The 19,078-nt window shown below is 37.4% G+C and overlaps 1 protein-coding gene across 1 annotated transcript; it reads right to left on the minus strand.

The window, feature by feature from the left end:
• Positions 1-574: 574 nt before the first annotated feature.
• aub (piwi like RNA-mediated gene silencing protein aubergine) lies at positions 575-10,893 on the minus strand. The gene is made up of 19 exons (XM_028308325.1): positions 10,769-10,893; positions 10,031-10,337; positions 8,060-8,206; positions 7,823-7,982; positions 7,632-7,743; positions 7,423-7,548; positions 7,218-7,319; positions 6,846-6,939; positions 6,503-6,630; positions 5,922-6,182; positions 4,334-4,476; positions 4,052-4,197; positions 3,860-3,971; positions 3,647-3,776; positions 3,335-3,572; positions 3,174-3,250; positions 2,920-3,092; positions 2,720-2,819; positions 575-1,482 (listed from the first exon to the last, which is right to left on the minus strand). The coding sequence occupies exons 2-19, from the start codon at positions 10,329-10,331 to the stop codon at positions 1,318-1,320; spliced, it is 2,715 nt and encodes a 904-aa protein (XP_028164126.1). The 5' UTR covers positions 10,332-10,337; positions 10,769-10,893; the 3' UTR covers positions 575-1,317.
• Between the last annotated feature and the right edge of the window lie 8,185 nt (positions 10,894-19,078).

Genomic DNA, 19,078 nt, shown 5'->3' on the forward strand with positions numbered 1-19,078 from the left:
AAATTGTAACTTACATTAGGGCTTGTGTGGAGTAAAGGTTGGTAGAGGTCTAATATACTTTATGCCTAACAAATAACTTTTTTCGTTGTCCTTGGCCTACCTACTGCCTAGTTTTACCGTTTGGTCCTGAAGGGTCCTGCCAATAATAATTTGATGATAAAAAATTTATGGGCATTATGTGTGTTGGGTACATTTTTTGATACTTGAGTATTGAGTGTGAGATGGTGAGAAATAAAATGCAGAAATACGAATAATTTCTATATTAGGTAACAAGTGGACAATGAGATGCTTAAAATTTTAAGTCAAAAAATAACAAAATCACGTATATTGCATCCATAGATGCAAATTAAAGGAAGTTGCCACAATCAGAAAATCCCTGTTTTCTGAGTCTTATGTTTTTCTATAATACTAAGAAGTTCGTTTTCTTATCACTCTTATCCTAAGATAGTTTTCAAAAGTAACCTAAATAATAAATGCCATTGGCAGTCTGCATCAGTTGCAGTCTAATCCCCTAATTTATAAAAACTACTTAATAAGTATTTTTTAAGAATAAAAGGATTAGGTTTTCTTCGTAGTCTTAACACCCTGGCACAAATGAATTTGATAATCAGCAAAGGAATTCGTCATATTGGATGATTATTTTTAATAACATGGTCATTTGTTTGGACCATGCTGTTAAAAAGACATTTCGCTCTTATCATTAGGGCCAGCTTGTTAATATTTTTATAAACAATCACATCTTAATTTCAGATCTTTGATCCAAATTATAACAATTTTCCTTAGGCTTCAACCACACCAACGCGTGCAGATCGCCATTGCCGGCGCGAACAAAGGCCAATGACAGGTCGCGCGACCCATGACAGTTCACGCGACCTGTCATTTCCCTATGATTGAGCCGGCGATGGAGATCTGCACGCGTTGGTGTGGTTGAAATATTATATTAAAAACTAACGGCGGTGGTCTTTTAATATCAAAACGAGCTTAATTAATCAGTTTTAATCAACAAAAACAAATAGGAATGAAAGTGATCGAGAATCATATGATCACTTCTAGAGGTAGTCAAAATGATATTTGGTAGGGGGTCTCACTACGCACGTAGCTAACACCGACGAAGTATGATTAAATATGGCATCTTAAAAACTAGGTATTGCCATTGTAGGCTTGCACAGAGTCGATTCGTCATAGGCGCCTCGAGCGCGATCAATGACGCGTACGTATTCACGTTTACTTTCAACGTTTTCCAAATTCAAAGTGTAACCAATCGACTGTGTGGCAAACTCACAATGACCTATCTACACTTACATCTAACATCAAGATTTAAAGGAAGTAGAGGGTCTCATTGAGCGACTGATGCGGCTGGTTGTGCAGGCTGTTGGCGGCCAGGAAGGCCAGCTTGTGCGCGTACTGGCACACGGACGGCACGCGCACCTGCGACGAGCAGTTGAAGTACAAGTGCGTCAGCTTGTACGACAGCAACTGGATCTGCAAGGAGAATTCGCTTTTCTTTTATACTGTTCACACACAAAATCCAGCAGAACATGGCTAAACCATGTTTCATACTGTTCACATATACAATTCAGTCCACGTTCAACATTTAATTAAAAAGTATTAATTTGAAAAAAAAAAGTGTAACTGTTTACGACGCCACATCCCTAGCGCGGTGCGGCGCGCGCAGCTGAATCCGCCGCCATCGATTTTCGGCTCTCACGAAGGACACCGAGCTGAACCCACACGTTTGTCCCATATTTTTGTGTTATTTATTGTAAAACTAATTTACTAACCCGATCCTAACAGAAAAAAAATACTGATGACGGACTTAAGTACTTTTAGTTATTGCAAATTTTGTACGATATACAGGGTGTCCCGTAATGCAACGTCAAGCCGGAACTGGGTGTTGAGGCAAGTTATGCTGGTTATCAGAAAAATATAAAAAAAAATCTATGTGGCATATTTTCAAAATAATGGGCATTTAAAAAAAAACAAAAATTTCTACTCCAGGTGACGGTCTTTTTACTCGTGTTGCCACAAATCTTCACTTTTTCCAAATTTTTTTTTTGTTATGTAACCCTGAATAATGCTTCTCTAAATTGTTATCAAAATTACAAAACCAGCTGCTCCAGCTTGGGTAAAAAAAATACATTATTCCCAAAAAAAAATTCAAAATAAAAATTTTGCCTAGTTTAAACTGACTGTACTGAAAAAAAAAAATGTACTACGCAAGTGTGGCATGTGAAGTCATAATTTGGCGCATTTAGTAAGGATTCCAAAATGGTATAACACTTGGTAAATTCTTGCTGTAATTGTCGACAATTTTTGGATTTTTGGAAATAATCCCGTTTTTAACTTTATCTACCTTGGTTAAAAATTATTATTCTAATGTGCCCAAAATTCAAGTCACAGAAACTTTTGTCACCATGACAGTAATGAGGATCATTTCGATTTTTAGCTGTGAATGCAGTTTTATAGGGCTAAGAAATCCTTAATACACAGTCCAAAAATTTTTGTTCTACGACAAAAATTGACGAAGTTATGGCCAAATTACTAAAAAAGTTCACTGACCGCCCGGCGCGGGTATAGATTACAGACAGACGACAGCACATGATCACATCACTCGATTTTTGTAGTAAAATAGCAGCTATTACAACCACAGCCTTAGTGTTTATGTGCTGACTCTAATCTCATCTGTACTATAAAGTGAAAAATTCCTGTAGATACTTACGCGATCGGGAGAGAGACCCGTGGAGTCTTCGATGACGTTGTACGAAGTCGGAGCGATGGTGCCGTCTCTTACGTTTTGCGACACCAGGTAGAAGTCATACCTGAAAAAAAAATAAAAATTAAAGTGAATTCATAAGCAAGTCACTGAAATATTTTTAATAAGAAAGCTATAGAATAGAAAGTTTGCTTTTCGTGTCTTACCTCTCTGGCAGAGTGACCACGTCATCGATGACAGTTCCCGGTCGCGGGTTTTCGCCGGTGTTGCCGCGGGCCACAAAGATGCGCGTGTTGATGCGCTTGGACACGATGATGAAGGCCAGCTTATATTCAGCCCCGGCGTAGATCTCCGCTAACTTCTTCTTGATCTCGGCCACCTGGCATTCAAAAGATAAAATTTTATCATCACAAATTATTAAAAATTTATGTATTTGACAGTTATGTGTCATTTAATTTACCTCATACTCGCGCACGTAAGAGATCTGCCCATCACCAACACCATCGCGATAGACAAATATGGGGTTGGGAAGCACACCTGAAACGATAAATGTAATAAATTCAATTCAATCAGGGTGAATTATATTGTTTGGCAATTGGCATGCAAACTATCGATACTAACCATTCCTCTCTCGGTATTTCCGGACAGCAGAAGCGATGTTGAAGCCCATGTGGGCGCTGAGTTCCTCGCCAGAGGTGTGAGCGTTGACAGTAGAGTAGTACTGGCTCATGCTCTGGTTAAGAGTTGCCACAAAGGCTCCGAAGCTCTTCTCCTTGGAGCGCGTGTCGTGGCATACGTCGTATCCCACTACCATGATCGTCTTCAGCGGGATCACGACGGTCCAGGGCGCGCCGCCGAGCTGGAAACACAAAACAGTAAGTACCAGACGAAAACTTAGGAAGAGAAATATAATAGCCATGGTGTGATATTTACCTTGCAGTTTATCTGGATGGCGACTTTTGTAGCGATGGACATAGCCGATTTGCTGGTCATGTTCCTGGCGCATACCACTTGGGTTGGGACTGCGCGGTCAACGGTACATTTCTTTTTGATGGCTTCGTATCTAAAGAAGAATAATGTATTTTAATAAATTACAAAGGTATAATTATAAAAAAATAAAATATTTTTTTTTATTATTATAATTACCTGTCCGAGAAGTTTCTAGCCAGAACGCACAAGATCATGTGCGGGTTCCTCCGTGCGATTACATTTTCGCACATGTTTGCGTAGTCCATGTGTCCATCGCGTTGAATGGTCACTAAAAAAACATTAATGATAAAATAGGGATTTTAAATATCAAGACTCCATGAAATCCTTTCTAATTGAATTAGAGCTTACCAATATCAGGTTTAGGTAGGCGGAAGCCGACGCCGTTGCCAGTCTTTATAATCATTTCGACAAAGCTTTCGGCGTCGCGGCGCTGTCTCTCAGGCGTGATGACAACCCAGGTTTGAACCCGAGCAATAGACAAAAGGTTCTTGGACCTGAAAATATTACAGGACATTTATTATTACTGTAACGCTGGTGTAGTCAGAGCAGAGTTTAAACATAATAAAATTTTTTTAGTTCATATTTCTTGTGGTACCTATACACTTAGTTTATATTTTTAAACATGTTTACCTCATGTCCCTTGTCCATCCCTCAGTGGTGTCGCCCGCAGGATACTTTTGTTCATTTCCTTGGATGATGTTTTCTGTTGGGAGCTGGCGCCCCTTGAATTTTATCAGGTCAGGTGACAATGTCAATGACCAATTGCCCAGTTCCTGCAAAAAATAAAATGTTAAAATAATTACTACTTAAGGTGCAGTAGGGTATGTAATTTTTACCACAATAAATATCACTAGTTTACAAAAAAAAAGTTTTTCTTTTACCCAAATATAATTCATATTGGATGTGTTTTCTACCAGCCCCCTTATTACAAAAATATATGTCTCATATTTTTATCACGTCAAGTTTTTGAGATATCCACATTAACCTAAGTAAGCTGTCTTGTTAGCCGTGTCGGAGTTTCTACTTTATTTTAATTGCGTTTAAGTATTATTTTAACATTTTCACTTGTTTTAAAATGTCACCGAGGCAGTGTAATTTAAGCCCAAATAACTTTTGCTAAGTTTGTGGTCAAATTATATCGTCAAAAAAGAAGAGAACAATCACTGAGGCCGTAAAACGGGCCTATTTCTATTACTTTCAAATCTCGGTAACAAACCTGATAAAAAACGGGTTCCTGGTGTAGTGTGCGAAAATTTAAGAAGTATATTATAGCACTAGGCTGCAGGTAAAAGAAAACATACACCATTCGGCACCTCAATGTTATGGAGAGAACCAACAAATCACACTAATGACTGTTACTTCTGCCTCACTGAAACTACAGGTTTTAACAACAAAAACCAAGAACATACAATATCCTGATGTTGCATCAGTCACAAAACCTGTGCTACAATCTGAAGGAGTTCTTTATCCATCATTACCCAGTAATTCCAATAAGGGGATGCTTGGTATTAATTTAAAGCAGTAGTGAAAAGTTTCCTGGGAAACTATAAATTTTTCTGAGAATTATGCAGAAACTGTTTCGAAATTATTGAAGAATTACCAAAGAATGGATGTGAATAAGTCGTTAAAAATTCATTTTTTACATTCTCGCCTGGTTTTTTTTCCTGAGAACCTGGGAAGCGTGAGTGTTGAGCATGGCGAAAGTTTTCACCAGGATTTGAAGGTTTTTGAGGAAAGATACCAAGGAATTTGGGATAAAAATATGTTAGCGGATTGCTGTTGGTCTATAATAAGGGAAACTGATACTAATCAGTTTAAAAGAAGGAGTAACACGACTCATTTTTGATTGTTTTTAGAGATAAATGTATAAAAATGATAAAAATTAATATAATCAATATTTACAAAATTTGACGTCCTAAATTTTTTCTAAGTTCAGTTTTTAAGTAAGGGTTAATAACTCTATCGATACATATCAGTTTCATCTCTGGGTAAAAAACCTTGTAAACTAGTGTATTTAATCTTAAGCTGGAGAAAAATCAGCTTTTATGGTTTAACATTAGTAGAATTATATCTCAGAAACTAAAACTGCTAGGAGTCTCTTATTTTGCATGGGGGTTCTAAGATTTTGCAAAATTCAACCCCTAAGGGGTGAAACGGGATCGACGAAGTCGCGGGCGGCCGCCAATATACCATAAAGCTAAGTCAGAGCTAGGCTTACTTTGACAACAGCCGCCGAGCTCGTGAACCGCCTGTTGAAGAGCATGAGCTTCTTGATTCGCGCGTCGGGCCCGATCTTGGTGTGCACGTCGAGCGCGCGCATGAGCTGGAAGTTGGCACGCATGGCGTCCGACAGCCCCGTCTGCCGGCACAGCTCGGGCACCAGGAACACCAGCTCCGGCATGCCGGCGCGGATGTCGCGCGCCTTCGAGCGGGAGATCAGCAGCGGCTGCCCTTGGTCTTGGATGCGGATGTTGTATTTCTGAAACGGTTGTCTCGATTAGATGGTGTCGATGGAAATCGATTGAGAACAAAAATTCTGTGAAATATTAAGACGCAATTACGCGCGAGCGATAGGGATGGGTGTTGCTTGGGGTCATTGGACGGGATTCTACGTGCTCACGGACCAGGCTTTAGCTTGTTTTCAACACCATCTAGACAGAGTTATCAGACCACATCCTTAGCGCCGGTTGCACGAGCAGCCTAGTCCGCCAGCTATTCGAACGAAGCTGACGTCACGCCATACATACATACATAGACAAAACTGTAAGCATGTTATTATAAAAAAAATATAACTTTTACCTTTTGGTAATAATCCATATAGGAGACCATTTCATCCTTCATTTTGAAGGTGGACCGTGGAGATGAATCCCAAGACACGTCGTCAATCCGATAGGTCTTTTTGTTGTAGTCAGTCATGACAATTTTACCTATAACAAATAAAATAGTGGAATTAAACAATGTAGTTCTTAACTTCTTATTTTTGAGTCATTAATGTGAGAATAGTATTTTGTCAGCATTATCATTAGGTACAGTCGACAGCACATCAAGCTATACATTTTCGTTGCAAACTCGCCCTTATCGCAACTACGTAAGATACCGCAGTGTTTACGTTGTACATGGAANACATGAAAAAGACACTTACCAACCACATCCTCCAAAAAGATTTTCTTGTAATTTGCTCCTTTAGTGGCCGCATATTCTGTTAACATTTGCAGCACGGTGTCCATTCGGAGTACCTAAGAGAAAACAAATGATGTTACTGTTACAATAATATAAAAATGTTGGTAAACGCATAACTCAACAATCAATTTTACCAATTCTTTTGAAAATGGTTTTTACGGCGAGAAAAGTTCGAATAATTTCTGGGAAAATCTTTAAAACTCGAAACTTCACCCCTAAGGGGGTAAAACGGGGTCCACGCGTACGAAGTCGCGGGCGGCCTCTAGTTATAAGATATTTTTAAATACAGAATTGATTTAAATATAAATAAATAATTATTGTCATTATTACATACCTTGTGGGCGATTTCTGTTACCATCAGCAATCTGTCCTCATATTGATTAATAGTTGTTTTATAACCAGGCCAGATTTGGAGTTTATGCTCTGGTATATCCACCTGAAAAGAAATTCATAAATATTAATTCTTAGGTATCAATATCGTCTTCATATTCTCGATTGCCAGTAAAGAGAATCTATGGCAAAGATTAAAAATAACTCACCTTAGCTTGTGGATCAAAGAAGTCTCTGCCGACTAGCTGCAGATCCAAGAGACTGAAGCACTTCCTAATGATGATATTGAAAACCTGGATATAATGGTAATCTCCAGGGCTGACATCATGGACCAGCTGTAATAAGAGATCAAAGTCAGCAAACTTGTCCATACAACAAGAAAGGTGTGAACACAAGTTTAAAATGGTATGATACATACCTTAATCAATACACGCATTCTTTGACCATCTGTTTTGCGGTCAGAGTATAACTCCATGGGGTCAGGATGTAGACGCTTTACTGTATACAGAACTGTACCGTCAAATAGATATCTGTAATAAAAAATATTTTATTAAGATGATGTATCAATGTCATGATTTAGAACAGAGTAGGAAGTAAAGAAAGACTTACCCTCCAAAGGTATTAGCATGGACACGGACAAGGGCCTTGCGGACACCAGTACTATCTTCCTCAGGATCAAAATCCACATGATACTGGTACAGACGCCACTGTGGAGTTGTCTTGACCGTGAAATAATTGGCCATGAGGTCAATAACAGTGCCAGATGATCCTGCCAAAGAAATGAATGTTGTAAGTTGATAGTGTCAAGAATAACATTGTATTGTCTGTGTGGTCATAAAAGTTTACCTTTTTTAGTTTCCACATGCGTGGGACGAGTTCTTAATATTGTCATTTGTTCGGGGAGCACGCGTCCCCCGCCACGGCGAGACCCGCGGCCGACGACGGAGCTTGCGTCTCCACCCCCGCCGCCCCCGACGGCTTGGGCTCCTTGACCTAAACAATAAAACATATAATTAAACACCACAGAAGCAAATTTTGCGCATTTTCAGGCGATCGTCAACTTCAGAACAAAATATTGCTGATATTGTCAATATAACCATGTCGTTGTCACGTCACCGTCAATATGATACAAGGACGTGGTTGACGTGTAGCTCGGTGGTTCATAAAAATACTTAATGCTTAGCTTAATAATATACCAAAATACCAACAAATTATAGCTTGCGCCAAGCATCAAGTTTAATACAGTGTGAGTCACGTTAAAGTGTACATATGAAAATAGACTAAACTAGACCTATTTTTATCGACAAAAAAGAGGTCAAAAAATTTTTGAGATTTTTTTTAAATTTTTTATAGAATTTTTTTTCTTCAAATTACTTATTGTAAAGAAAACGTAATAACTTTTAAACTAAGCGGTATATCCTGATAAAATAAAAACAGTAGTAATGCTAAATAACAGGCAATACTAAAAAAATACATAAAATACACAAAAAATGCCAACAAATATTAAAAAATGATACTTTTTGAAAAAAATCTGCTTAAAAATTCGTGTTTTTTGGGTTATTTTATAAATTTCTCCAAAAAATGCCCCTATAACCAGTGGTTTTTATTACTTTGTATTATTTTCTATCGTATTATCTTTGTAAAACCAAAAATCGCATGTCTCTATCCCTCTCACAACATTTGCTATGATCGTTTGAACAAAGGCCTGCCACAACATTATTCTCCGCTACAGGTAGAGACAATTTTAATTTCAACTTAAATGCTTATTTTACTTCGAAATCTTTTGTTTTTATTTGAAATCTAACTTGTCTTTATCAAAATTACAAATCTAGAGCCATTTTCTTTTTTTGTTGTTAACGAAGCGTTGAATGGCGCGCCCGGAGAGGCTTAGTTCAAACGATCATTGCAAACGTTGTGATAGGGATAGAGACATGCGATTTTTCGTTTTACGAAGGTAGTACGATAGAGAATAATACAAAGTAATAAAAACTACCGGTTATAGGGGCTTTTTTTTGAGAAATTTATAAAATAACCAAAAAAACACGAATTTTTAAGCGGATTTTTTCAAAAAGTATATTTTTTTTATTATTTGTTGGCCTTTTTTGTGTATTTTATATATTTTTTTAGTATTGCCTGTTATTTAGCATTATTACTGTTTTTATTTTATCAAGATATACCGCTTAGTTTAAAAGTTATTATGTTTTCTTTACAATAAGTAATTGGAAGAAAAAAGTTCTATAAAAAAATAAAAAAAAATCTCAAAAAATTTTTGACCTCTTTTTTGTCGATGAAAATAGGTCTACTTTCATCTATATTCATATGTACACTTTAACGTGACTCACACTGTATTTTTATGAATGAACATAGTTCTCCTTTCCGGAAGTGTATAAATGTTGAAAACCACAATGTTATTTTTAAAATAAACTAGCTTTCCTGCCGCATGGAATTTTTTGGTTTTTTATTATAACCTATGACACTCTGCAATAATTGGGCTTTATATTGGTGAAAGAATTTTCTTCTTTTCTCTTTGTTTTTATATGGGTTGCCCAGGTTAAGCTCCGGTCCAGATGGAGTCCCAGGTATCTTACACAATTTTCTGTAGGCAGTTGTTGGCAACAACTTGTTGCCCCCGTAGCGTTACAGCTGGGCAGTCTCCTTTGCGGAGCGTGAACATTATTTGTAGTTTTTTTTTGCAGAAATCATTAACACAAAAAAAAAATAGTTTAAAAATACAGCATGTGAATGATCACCCATTAACGATATAAAAGTTGTTCTTTCGCTGTATGCATACGACACAACAAAACAATAAGGTCTTACCAAGGTCAATCTTCTGCATACGCTGCTGGATGTCCACGTCTCCGGGATGATCACGGGTAGTGGCAGACGTGCGATGGGAAGCTCGCCCAGCTTGAACTGTAGGTGTGGGGACTCCTGCTCGTACTGGGGGCGCTGCGGTAGGTGGGCCCCAGGCGGACGGCGGCTGCGGGCGCGGGCCGGGCGGGCCCGGCTGCTGCTGCGGCGGCCCGGGCTGCTCGCCGGGGCGCCGGGGAGGCGGGCCTGCGCCGTCCCCGCCGCGCCCGGCACGCCTCAGAGCTCGTCCTCTACCACGCTCAGACATGGCAGACTAATAACAAAAAACAAACTCAATAAATTCAAATAAGTGTCTTGTAAGTTCCTTTATTTTCAAGTAAGTAGATTTGGGCAAAATAAAACCATCAATGAAAACTCATTAAGAAACAGCAATGCAACAGAACGACTCCATTTCAAGAGTTGCTGTATTTGCAATGTAGGTGACTGCTTAAAAATGCTTAGTTGCAAAATGTTTTAAATGGCGGCTACCTTACCGTGCAAGAATTTAATAAAATAAAAGTACCTAACTACCTTCTGTGTTGACAAATTTAGATTTACTCTGAAAATTTCAATTTATAGGAAGCCAAAACTAACAAATTGATAAAAAACAACACGAAACAAAAACATAAACAACAGGTATTGAAATGACAATGATGAAGATCAAATCAACACAATTTCGTAGCATTACGAGAATAAAAATCTTACCTAAAATCCCCACCAAAAGAGAAATTAGAAAATTATGTACATAAATTAAAAATCCAAAATAACACGAAGCGCATGTGAAGTGCGGCCAGCCAAGAAAGATCGTTCAGTGAAAAACCAAAGACAAAACAGAGGCTTCCAAACAGGAAGTTGGGATATTGATCGATCGTATGCCACTATTTGAACGTCCCGACAGATTTGTGACGCATATCCGTCCATAGACAATTACTATATTTTCAACATGGACGTCCTTCGAGCACAGAATTTTAGGAGAGGGCATACATTAAATGCCTAATACTCTACTAAAAAGTTTTTTTGTGTGAACTCACTCACTTTCAGAATTTTAAAAGAATTTGCACTTTATTAAACGTAGCAAACGCAAGTGTGGTCAAAAATTACACAATTAATTTTTTTAGTGAGCTTCGTGGTTATAAATTGACTTTTGAATCGCTCTCAGCTTTAACTTTAACCTTAATTTTAACAGACAACATGTGCTATATTATTCACGTTTAAAATTGTATAAAAATACTTTCTATCCATTAACTAGCTCGGTGAAGGTCCTTCTTTAACGGGATCTTAGACTTTCAAGAAGACATACTATTGTTTGGTTTGTAGCTACCTACGTTTACGAATTTACGATAGAAGAGGAACAAAAAATACAAAGGCAACTTAACTTATTATTATGTGCGCTCCGAGGAATAGGTTAGGTGCGATTCATTAGGTGCGCTTCAGAATGAGTGCGCTTCGAGGAATAAGTATTCTATGATCTGAGGTTGAGACACATTGTAGATTACAAGGTTAAGTTAAGTTAAGATTACAAGGTGGACCGACGACATCATAAAGGTAGCAGGAAGGCGCTGGACGCAGGTCGCTGCCAACCGGGCAGCATGGAAAGCATTGGGGGAGACCTATGTTCAGATTGTTCAGCAGTTGATGATGATTGTAGATTAACCAACCACTACGGTGGTTGAATGGCGAGTAGGACAGAAATTCATTCGAATTCATATTGCCATCATCCATCCATAAAATAAGATGTTAAATTAATTATTTTAACAATTTATTGGTATCTAATACATCTTTTGGCGATAACACAAGTATCAAAAGGTCAACAGAGAAAGCAGTGAAAAATACAGCTCTAATGTAGTTTTGATGTTATCGAAAGTGCAGTAAAAGGTCCCAGCGTATTTTTCTATAGAAATTAATGGTGGTGTGACCGTGTGACGAATAGTCCGCGCGATTTGCGGGTCTTTTCTTAGGTGACTTTTCTCCCCCCTACTTAACTACTCACCCAAATAAGCTAAGGTATGGGTAGGTAGTAGGTTCATTGTAGATGACTTCGATTAAATTGAAAACTAAATTATAAAAACAATACTTTACTTTAATAACCACCCGCTATACCTACTTTAGTACGAGTTACCTTCTTTAGTAGTCCTGTTTTATGACGTTTAAAAACACATGCCAAAGTTAAATTACAAAGTCAAGGTTCAGATGAAGATAATTATTTACTTAGCCCTCTTATGAACCTGTATAGTAGGTATACTCGTAGTATAATAGACTATTTTGATGTCGCAAGCTGTACCAGAAAGACTACTACTACGTAGTTACCTACGCTTTGTTTAAGAATGCGAGACTAATAATACCTTTCTCATACTTTAGACTCAATTAAGGGATCAATATTCGATGGGATAAATGGGCGTTTAAGTGTTGTTTGCCGAAGTCTCAGCGCGAGGGGTGGCGATATTGCCGCAACCGAAATGAGACATGCTCAATGCCGAGTGAATACGCGTTTCGACTTATAAAAAGATACATTGATATTTACAACACCTATAGTACCGACTTTATACGGGATAATAATATAGGAGGGAAAGATAGGAAGATAAAAAATATTAAAGCAAGTGAGTAACTTCCCATCATGCCTAGGTCCGGCATCTTCATGAAATTCAGACGTGGTGGAAATTTTCAATTTACCTCTTTATATTTAAAAGTCGACTGGTTAGAAAACGCTTTCACTACCTTGGTTACATAGTAATAATTATAATTAGTAAATAAATAGACATGACAATAAAATTTTATTAATGAACCAAGTATTTTTTGTAATTTGTTCCATACCAATGAAAGAGAAAATTTGAAAACATTTCTGCTTTATTAAGCAGTTTTTGCAGTGTTCTGAAGTAGTTACTTACTGTACAAGTTGTGCTAATAAATATTTCCGAGGGGTGCATTTAACAGAGTAATGTTGTATTCCGTTAACCCTCGTCATCACCATATTTGTTACCCGGAACTGAATTTAAAATAGGGATTTAATGTCCATTTGACACTGCTTTAAAATTGCACAGTTCAACTCGAGCGTTTTTATTAGCTACCATTTTCCTTTCTGTAACGGGAACCCTCCCTCTACTTGAGGAGAATTTATTTAAATTCCTAAAAGAATATTTTCCCTTTTTCTTTGTGTCCCTCTTTCCTCGAATTCGGAAGCCTTAAGTGAGTTTGAGGCACTATTGTTTGTCAGTTAATTTTGTCGTGCGCTCTAAGCTTTCTTGGATTTGTCGCAAACATAACTTCTATATCAACTTGATACGCTCTCAGAATTTAAACAAAAGTATTAAGAAAGAAATTATGAGAAATAGATTAGGTTTGTTTTATTATGGGTACATTCGGATTTTTGTATTGGAAGAAAATTATAAAATAGGCAACCTTCTTATATTTTAGGGTTGTCCAAACTAATAGACTACTGCTCAAGAACGCAGAGCAAATCTCAACAAACAATCAACATGTAACATTTTTTTTGCAGGCACAGCATGGAGTCCGCTCTAGGTTTCAATTTGCCTTTAACAATGGGCTCGCGAATCACCGCGTAATATTAATTAAAATGTGTTCCCTCTTGCTTCCCCTTAATTAAGTGCTAGTAGAGTTTTGTCGGGTCCCTCCCGGGACGGCGACACCGGGACACATAAAACATTCACGACGAACGGTTAATAGCCGCAGTTTAGATGGCGAGATGTATTCTGCTAGCTGTTTAATATGCAAGCCGGCCGATTAGCAGATTCGCTTGCGTTGTCATCGTTATTTAATCTTGAACGTGCATGGGGATAATATTGCGTGATCGTTTGGTAAGAAAAGAAGTTGGATAGAAAAGATTTTATTTTTATTTAAACAACTTAAAATAAATTTATATTATGTATTATATTATAACTTATAAGTATTCTGTGTTATCGCTTTATCGGCTGGATTGTGAGGGCGTTACTTTCCAAAGAAATATTATAGCACTCTCTCTCTTTACAAAGATGCAAGAATGCCATTTAATTAGAGTAGGTAATTGAAATAGGGCTTGAGCTATTTCAAAGTAATTCACCTGACTGTACTGTACTGACTGTAATACCAATTGAAAGTCATGTAAAAGTGTAAACATCCATAAACGGTTATTAGGGTAACATTAATAAACCGTTAATCCGGACCTCACAACATCATTGCAAACAGTATCTCCGCGAATTAATCAAAGTTTGAAATTATTTAAATATTGATTTAACTCCAGTAAGCAGGGCGGGCGGGCAAATGTTGGGCCTGGGCAAACAGCAATATCGCTGCGCCTCTAGGCTCCCGGGGCGGCTGGCGTCCGCCCGCCTTGTATGATAATCACGGATTTATCTCTGCTTCGCTTGTATGTAGTGGACGGATGATTACATCGTTTTTTAATATCCGTCTTTGATCAAATGAGATATCCCGAGCTACATACAAGTATGTAAACTCACCTACAATAATTGTATGTACAGTCACGGAATGAAAAGGTTCGTCAGTTTTCAAATTGATTCCTTCAACGAATCGCGAGCACATAATATTACCTTTTGAAACTATGTTACAGAATAATCTCGAGTTAGAGAAAATAATCTTTAACTGTTCGTCAGTAAAGTTCAAAATTATTCAGATCAAAGTTGTTTGACGATTTATCTTGTCAAGAAGATTATTATGATTGATAAACTAAAACCTTCTTGTTGGTTCAACCTGCCATTATTATTTCTTATAAAATGAAAAAAACTATTGTCAATTGGTCAATGTCATCATTGCATTGCACTGATGGGATAGAAAAATAAACAAGCAAAACCTTATTCGTTAGCAAACGTCATATTTATTTAAATGTTAGCAGCACTGTTTCTTGCACTGTTATGTTGGCAGGTTTGACTCTTACAGTACCTAGTGCAAGCGAAAACCGACACTAAGGTGACGAACCTTTTCATTCTGCGACTGTACTTTCTGAATATGAGTATTTCATCATGAGACTCAAGTTTTTATTCAAGAATTATCAAGTTTCCTAAACTTCAAAATCCGCTTGAGCTTCGATTTGACAAACTTAGTTAATAATTTTCCTTGGCTTTACTTGATGAATGGTGCTGGTGATTATAATGGTAACGTTATCTCGTAGCGTCTCCCTCTAATGACTCGTCACTTTTAATGAGGCTGAGACACCTCCGTAATTTGTTACGGTTAACAAACCAACTTTGCTCTTAGCAGATTGGAGACTGTAAACAAAAGCGAAGTTTTTTGTTAAGCAAACATTGTCAATTTGAACAATATTCAAGTGACATAAATCGATGATTGTTGTTGTTACTTATAAATTGTCTTCATCTATTTTATGGGCTTATTTTGTAAAATGAGATATGGCGATTTCATGCTAATAGAATATTGAATACTGTGCCAATAAGGCTTTATTTCTATTTTTAATATTTTTTAAACATGCAATATAATTAAGACTAGGCGCAAACCACCGATTTTAGTTGGTTGGGTCGGGCTGTATGGAAATGTATGAAAGTGCGCACTTTTTGTTTTCGGCCGATTCTTCATACAAATTAGAATCGGGCTCAACTATCGGCCAACTAAAAGTCCAGGGTCTGCGCCTAGGCTCACACATTACTTAAGTACTTACATGATTTAAAAACATTTTCAAACGAATACTTAAATAAAAATAATGATATTGTTGTGGCGGGCACTTCGGAACTAAAAATCTAAAACCATATTAATAATTTTAAAGCCTAAATAATACATCAAAAAGATGTTATTCTAAGACGGATTAGCATAAGCCAGCTCAGCGGCGAGACATGAAAGTTTGTTATCGAAGCTTTAAAGCTTTGTTCGTAGTAGTTCGTAGACCTGTCTAATGAAGACTTATGATTAAAGCTTTGGGCTGGAGCAAAGTGGTTTAAGCTAACTTTTTACATATTTTGGAATGTGTTGTACTTAGTCCTAATATTCGTATTTTTTATACTTGTGCTGTCGACGTGCTTTTATACAACAAATATATCCGATAAGGTCAGACCATTCATGATTGAACTCCTATAAAATGCCAGATTTTTATGCCTCTACATCTTGAGGGAGAAAATTAAGATTCTTTGGATCCATGAAAAAAGAGCTAGTTATCTGTAATAAATTCTTCTAAAAATTTAAAACGTTTTTCAAACTTCATAATTTCTTCTCTAAAATATTACCTACTTATTATATTTCTTCTGAATAACATTATTAAATGTGCTTACGTGTAAAGAGGATAATAGCAGCTGTTACATGTTTAAAGCCTCCTTGTGTTGTTGCGGGGACCATGACGCGTATACACTTCCACGCGGGCGGGCATCACTCATCAGGGCCCATTCACGTCGATCTCTGGATCCGAGCGGTTTAGATAAGGATGTGGCTGTGGTTAAGCTTAGGAGATGGTTTATCGATATCCCTAAATATAATTGCAATTTAATTACTTAGAAGAGCACTTTGATAAATGTACGTGACTGCCGAATTACCGTCGGATTAAAAACCTAATTTAACCTTTTTGTTAGGGTAATGTTCCTGACTCTACCAGTCCAGCACAAACTTTGTAGTAAAATCGTGAACTACAAAACGTCAGCATTAAGTTCTTAGTGTACTAAATAATAAGTAGTTTTGCGTAAATTAATTTACACAGATCTATCAGGTATTTTACTTGAAATCTATGAGGTATTTACTAGAAAACAAACGTAAGCAAGGGTCGTGCAACAAGCTTAAATTGTCTGATTGTCCTAAATATTCTTTTTGAACTATTGCAACCTTACGAAAGTCGAAAAAATACAAGAAACATAAAAAAATGTCTTACACAAATCACACCTTCAGTTCCTTTTAAACTTTATCGACATCCAGTTCCCAGCACTGCACATCGGAGAGAGATTTAGCAGGCGCCGTCGACGCGGCGGATTACCGTGATTTCCCGGGGGGCTCGGACCGAAAAGACACCTCGGTCGCATCGACATTATTACTTTCCCATCCACACGTTGACGGCTGCCGGTAATTATTTTCTGGAGTCATTTGTACGGCCGTAATTATGACAGGTTTGCTCCGTGGCTAATTTGATTTAGGAATAATCAATCATTCATCAGAAAGTTGAAGTGGAAGGGATTAGTTAATAAGGTTTGAAAGAGATGCGAGTTCTTATAATTCTGCGAAAACTTGCAATGGAGTTAGAGTCTTTTTTGGAGAATTAATGTATAAAATGTCATTTTTATTTATTAAGCCAAGCTACAAGCTAAGCCAAGGATTTCACTAAATAAAAAATAAGGCTTCTTCCTTTAACTTTGACAAACGTCAAAAATCTGTCAAACACCATACAAAAAGCACCGGTTATTGTTATAGTTACCGTCAAAGTTAGGTGGTGCAATTCAGCCTGTTTAAATAAATCCCAACTAATATTATAAATGCGAAAGTAACTCTGTCTGTCTGTCTGTCTGTCTGTCTGTCTGTTACGCTTTCCCGCTTAAACCTCGCAACCGATTTTGATGAAATTTGGCATAGAGATAGTTTGAGTCCCGGGAAAGAACATAGGATAGTTTATATCCCGGTCTTTGAAACAGGGACGCGCGCGATAAAGTTTTTCTGTGACAGACAAAATTCCACGCGGGCGAAGCCGCGGGCGGAATGCTAGTAATTATAATAAGTTGAAAATAAGTTTTTGTAGTTTCAATGGCTGTCGACCTTTTAGCAATTAAATGTATAAAGAAAAGAAAGTGTTTATTGATATTAACTAAAATTTTAAGCATATTAAATATTAAAATAATCGTCTCTACCAAATGAAATTTCATTCAGTTTGTTCTATGTTGATTATAATATTCCATTTCCATCCTAATCTAAAAGAAAATGTGTCAGAACTCATTTATTAACATTTGCAATAAAAATATTGCGTCCACCCCGGAGGCGACAACAGTGCGTCGCGAGGCGACTTCCGCCGGAAGTAGCGTAACGAGACCGTTGTTCCGCCCCCATTTCACGTACCCCAAGCGAAGGCGAAGGTATGCTTCACTTGGTTCTGTGATTGACTGCCACAGATGCTGTGATTCTGGTTCTATAGTTTGAATGTAGAGCTATCCACACCATATTCTTTTTTACATAACATACTTACGAGTATTCTGTCATTCAGTCGAAAATCTGGGTCTAATGTTACTAAATATTTTAGTTTGGCTTAGATGTGTAACGTAAAGTTGTGTGACTGCATGAAAACATATTTTATGAAGTACGCGTTTCCGTTCAAGTATCGTCTTTTCAATTAGAGCTCGCAATAAAACAAAAATAATTGTTATTATTGACTTGTACTTTATTTTTATAATTATTCTTCACGCAGAGCTGAAAACATGTTAATTATTTCATAGCGTACGACTTACTAAAAAACATATGACCAAATATCGTAAAATCTAACTACAAAAAGGAACGAATCGAAATTGGATATGACTTCCCCAAAATGACGTTCGGTTACCATTCATTTGCCTTGGTCGTGATGAATGCGCTTCATTTTAATCATCTGTCCCGGGGCTGTTAAGGTGAGTATAGATTATAGCATTTACTTGTAACAGAATTGCTCTAGGTCGTTGCGTATTCAAAGTGTCATCGAAAAATTTTGTATGAAAAATTAAACAGCGCCCCCTAGGGCGGCTATAATATAGGGGGCGCTGTTTAATTTTTCATACAAAATTTTTCGATGACACTTTGAATACGCAACGAAACGAACTCGAAAGTTTTTCCTACTAGAGGTAGTGTCGAACGTCGTGCACGCTCGCCGTTTGTTACAACCTAACAGTAAAAACTGACGAGCATACGGATGTAATATTTCGTCGAGCCTTTGCATGAGCACGATTGAACGAAAGGTATAATTGTTACGAGTAAAAGCACATTCGGTGTGAGCAGCCGAACTGAGTGAGCATTCGCAGGAACGTTACATTACATGAAAATACTTGGGAAACTGAGCTTTTCTCTGTATTTGTACCCTTCGTAAGAACTTTACGTTCCATGGAAATCTAACTCTAGCTAGTCTAT

The sequence above is a fragment of the Ostrinia furnacalis genome, unplaced genomic scaffold (genome assembly GCF_004193835.3).
Source record: "Ostrinia furnacalis isolate ACB-3 unplaced genomic scaffold, ASM419383v2 OfSCF2414, whole genome shotgun sequence".
Classification (NCBI taxonomy): Eukaryota; Metazoa; Arthropoda; class Insecta; order Lepidoptera; family Crambidae; genus Ostrinia; species Ostrinia furnacalis.

Excerpts from the sequence above, each read along its gene's own strand:
- aub (XM_028308325.1), bottom strand. The coding sequence starts at position 10,331 with ATGTCTGAGCGTGGTAGAGGACGAGCTCTGAGGCGTGCCGGGCGCGGC. Across the intron at positions 7,320-7,422 it reads TCTTTGATCCACAAGCTAAG|GTGGATATACCAGAGCATAA; the intron begins GTGAGTTATTTT and ends ATTTCTTTTCAG. Across the intron at positions 4,198-4,333 it reads GGATGGACAAGGGACATGAG|GTCCAAGAACCTTTTGTCTA; the intron begins GTAAACATGTTT and ends TAATATTTTCAG.